At 26.5% G+C, this 4,726-nt stretch overlaps 1 protein-coding gene across 1 annotated transcript; it reads left to right on the forward strand.

Moving 5' to 3' along the window:
• Nucleotides 1-1,640: 1,640 nt before the first annotated feature.
• Nucleotides 1,641-2,368, forward strand: LOC140959859 (probable calcium-binding protein CML18). The gene has a single exon (XM_073417893.1). It carries the CDS (start codon nucleotides 1,707-1,709, stop codon nucleotides 2,151-2,153), a length of 447 nt encoding a protein of 148 aa, XP_073273994.1. The 5' UTR covers nucleotides 1,641-1,706; the 3' UTR covers nucleotides 2,154-2,368.
• The last annotated feature ends 2,358 nt before the right edge of the window (nucleotides 2,369-4,726 follow it).

The following is a 4,726-nucleotide window of genomic DNA, read 5'->3' on the forward strand; positions in this document are numbered from 1 at the left end:
TAAGTAATTAATAATAGCGAACAAATCTAAATTTAAACGTCCATTGCAACTTGGAAGGATTCAACTCACAAATGGTGATGAAAAGAGATGTCATTTCAGAATTCAGTTTTGGAATACATAAATTTAGTAAGATAAATAGAATAACATTGATTTCCAATATACTATGTAACAATACATTATTTATAATTTAAAATTCAAATAAGACATCCAAAGAAAAAAAATTATACATCGGTGATCCATGCATTAACTTTTTTCAAATTATGAAAATCTCGAATTGCATACATTGGGCGTCAAAAATTTCTGATTATTGAGGGTAATAGACATGTTTATTGAGAGTAATTTAATGTATATTTAAAACCTTTTTGAATATCTTTATTTTAATTTTCTTACTTGAATTTTAAGAAGGCAGAACAAGATATATAATATATATGATTTTGGAAGAAAACTATTATGCATTAATTTTTTTAAATTAAAATAATTTCGAAATAACATATATTTGAGGTCAAACATTTATGATTATTAAATGGTAATTTAATGTCCATTAGAAAACATTCTTTAAGTTATAACTTTTAATACTTAACCAATTTTTTTAAAAAAAATTAAATAAACTAATTAAATATTGTATTGTTTTTAGTAAGTAATTTAGGCGGGAACTTTCATATTTTGGCAAAAACTCTGCTTATATATATAAAAGTAATACTTTTTAATGAATGACCCAAATAACAGATCCGTCTCACAAAATACGACCCGTGATATCGTCTCACACAAGTTTTTGCCTAATAGTTTTGTGAATCCATCGTGAGTTTGTTGAGTATGTGAGCACGTTCCATAAGCTCACGAGTTCGATTTTCTTTAAGAACATTTTTTCTGTCAAATATGTCATATAAGGCTTGTATTGCGTAATTCTGTTTACCTGATCAACTTGTATATATAGTTGTCCAAGTCCATATATACAATTTTCAGAAATTATATCCAACCAATATAAGACATCTAACATTTACTTCTATAACCTCTAATGGTTCATGTCATCATATGTATTCTAACCTTGAGAACACATTTCTTTATAGATTTTTCAAGTCAAGATTTTTCAAGTCAAATTCCTTTTCGTTCTACGAGAGACTTAATTCTTTTTACCATTGGATGCCGTAATATATGACGTTTAATTATTTTTTGAAATATCCGTGCATTGCGACTGAATCATAGTTGACAAGTGGGACGGAATATCTTAACGAATCTCAAAATTCAAAAGTTGAGGAATATTTAAAAATAAAAAATAAAAGACAATATATTTTACGACATAAAAATTAAAGACGGTGTTTTTGACATTATTAAATTACTCAAAATGTTAATTTATAAATTTAATTTTGTAATATAAAAGCATTATATTCATAATATTTCTCAAAATTAAAATTGTCTAAATAAATAATTTAATTTTGTAATATAAAAGCATTATATATGTAATATTTCTCAAAATTAAAATGGTCTAAATAAATATATTTTTATATGATTAAAATGAAATTAATTAATTAAATAAGGAAAAATATGGGTTGATAAGGAAACAAGCGAAGAAATCACAAGCCCTCACCCCACGCGTATTATTCAAACCGCGTTAACTCCTCGTTATAAATACCTCGCGGCGCTCACTCCCAACAGAAATTGAATTTCTCTTCACTTTTTCCTCCAAAATATTTGTCGACTAATCAAACATGGAGAAATCAGCGCCGCTAACCAGAGAGGAAGAATTACGCGAAGTTTTCAAGAAATTCGACACCAACGGCGACGGGAAGATCTCGCTATCCGAGCTCGGTGCGGTGCTCAATGGCCTCGGTTCCAAGACCACCGATGACGAAGTGGAGCGTATAATGTCTGAGTTAGATATCGACGGCGATGGCTTCATAGACTTGAACGAGTTCAAAGCCTTCCACTGCGTCGGCGGCGATAGCAACAAGGAGTTGAGGGAAGCGTTTGATCTGTACGACCAGGATAAGAACGGGAAGATCTCCGCGAAGGAGTTGCACACGGTGCTGCGTTGCCTGGGGGAGAAGTGCTCGCTCAAGGACTGTCGGAGGATGATCGGCTCTGTCGATGTCGACGGCGATGGATGCGTCAATTTCGAGGAATTCAAAAAGATGATGACCAGATCTTCGAGATGAATGCGCGTAAATATTCTTCTGACTCTTAATTTCAGTTTTTTAAGCACTAACTTTTAGCAGAAGCATTAGTTTGTTAGGCCCTATCGCTTTTCCTTTTTTTATTAACCAGTTTTTTTTACATGAATTAAAGAGATTTATGGATTAATGTTAGGATTTGAAGATGTAAAATGGAAAAGAAATTCGAAATTCAAACAGAGAAAACTTTTTTTCTTTAACCTTTTGAGTATGAATTTGATTGTTGAAATCACAATAAAATCACACAAAAGAGATTATCATAATATGGCAACATTAAATCTGATTACAGTCTTGTTTGATTTTTAATATTAGTCAATGCTGATTTATAGCACAAAAATTTGAAATCGGATACAATTTAAGTAATTAGTATCTCATTGTATTATAAGGCTTTAAACCCTATTCCTGGACGTTTAAGTGATTGAACTAAAATGTCTCTAATTTTAGGGTGTATTCATGACAGAGATTTACTGATTTTTTTTAAATAATAGACGTTTGTGAGTTGATATATTTTTACTTATTTTTGCCGAATTTCACATATTTTTAAAGATTTTCACATAATCTTGAAGATTTATTTTGCATGACTTTTATTCACATTTGTAAATTTTTTTATAAAATACTATAGATTTTGTAATTTATTATTTTGATTTTTTTTAAATTTATTTGAACTAACATAAATAATTTTTATTTATTTCAAATATTTTAAATGTTGATTTTACGAAATACAATAATAAGTCATTATTAAATTTATTGTAATTAAACTTCAATTATTCAATTCAACATGTTTATTTAAATAATTAATATTTTCTAAAAATACATAATAATAATTTTCAGTACAAATAAATAATCAAACATAAAATAATTTTATTCATTTTAAATAAATTTTTGTATAAAAATTATATCAATTTTGTTTTGGATAATAAAATTAACGATGTTAATAATTTTGATTTTAAACTGTTATTAGCAATAAAAAAATATGTTTTTAAAAAATACAAATAAAAGAAAAAATAAATAGATGAGAAAAAATGAAAATTTTAGTGTTTGAATTGAATATGTGAGTTTGAAAGATTTTTCATTGAATCGAAAACATTTTTTGACATTTTATTGTTATACATTAGCCTTTAACTCTTGTACTTGATTGAATTTCATGTAGTCATTAAAAATTTATTGACATTTTGAATACTTATAAACTTTTATAGAGTTTTTAAAAGTCAAGTTTGAATATCACATGATTTTTTAAAATTTTTGCAAAATTTTACATTGAATATCACTAAACTTTTATAGAGTATATAAAATCTTAGATTGAATACCTCTAGACTTTTAAACTTCATAAAAATTATTAAAAATCTAGAACCAATACACATCCTTACTAATTACTTTTTTTATTTTTAAAAAGACCGATTAAAAAACAATAATTCCTCTAATGGAATAATTGTTCATAATTTTTAATTAAGTTCTATACTAAAAAAATCAATTTACTTAAAGCTAAGATAATTATCTATTGCTCATCTCACACTTAATTAACAAATTAATTAAATTACATGTATCTATCACTTTTTCATCGTAATAAATCATATACCATACACTACCGTGTGATTTGGGGCTTTATGGAATGGTTAAAATACATTGCAAGTTAGAATGTAACCATTGTTTTGGATATCGAAATATGCAGAACTGACTAGTAAAAAATCAAAAGTTTAGTTTTTATAAATGATAAATTTTTTTACTATCAACTTCATATTTTCAAATGAATTTCATCCGGGAATCTAACATTTTTAGGATTTGATGACAATTGATTGGGTCCACTAGAACCCAAGATCCAACCCATTAAAATTTTTAAGGGGTTAAAAATTAATTTCATTCCAGGCCTGATCCATAATCGATGGTCAGAAAACAGGACCTGTAAGCATTGTCGGTCTCGAGTCTTTACCGAATTCGATTTTGCTTACATTTGTTCTAATATATTAGGATCCCCTTCGGGAGAATGGACCAAACAGAGTGATAAATCATTGTGATGGGTAATGATCCGATTTAAATATTCAACCTATTGTTGAGGCTCAAATTATTTATAAAAGCACAAACTCGTTAAACATTTCAATTTTGCTTACCTTTTTTTTAAAATAAAAGACTTTTGTGGAGATTGTAGATTTCTACTAACTTTTACCGAATCTGACATATTTCTAAAGATTTTTACAGAATCTCGTAGATTTATTTTACATGACTTTTATTAATATTTGTAATTTTTTCGTAGAATCCTAAGAATTTTGTAATTTACTATTTTTTAAATTTATTTGAACTGACATAAATAACTTTTACTTATTTCAAATATTTATCTCTTTCAATATAATATTTTTTACATATTGATTTTAGAAAGACAACAAATAAGTCAGTATTAAATTTATTGTAATTAAACTTCAATTATTCTAATCAATTCACATGTTTATTTAAATAACTAAAATACATAATAATAAATTTCAATATTAATAAATAATAAAATAATTTCATTCATTTTAAATAAATTTTTGTATATATAGATGAGAAAAGAATGAAAATTAGTGTTT

The sequence above is a fragment of the Primulina huaijiensis genome, chromosome 15, assembly GCF_012295235.1.
Source record: "Primulina huaijiensis isolate GDHJ02 chromosome 15, ASM1229523v2, whole genome shotgun sequence".
In the NCBI taxonomy this organism is placed as follows: Eukaryota; Viridiplantae; Streptophyta; class Magnoliopsida; order Lamiales; family Gesneriaceae; genus Primulina; species Primulina huaijiensis.

What these genes read in the sequence shown, in the direction of transcription:
- LOC140959859 (XM_073417893.1), top strand. Translation starts at nt 1,707, where the DNA reads ATGGAGAAATCAGCGCCGCTAACCAGAGAGGAAGAATTACGCGAAGTT.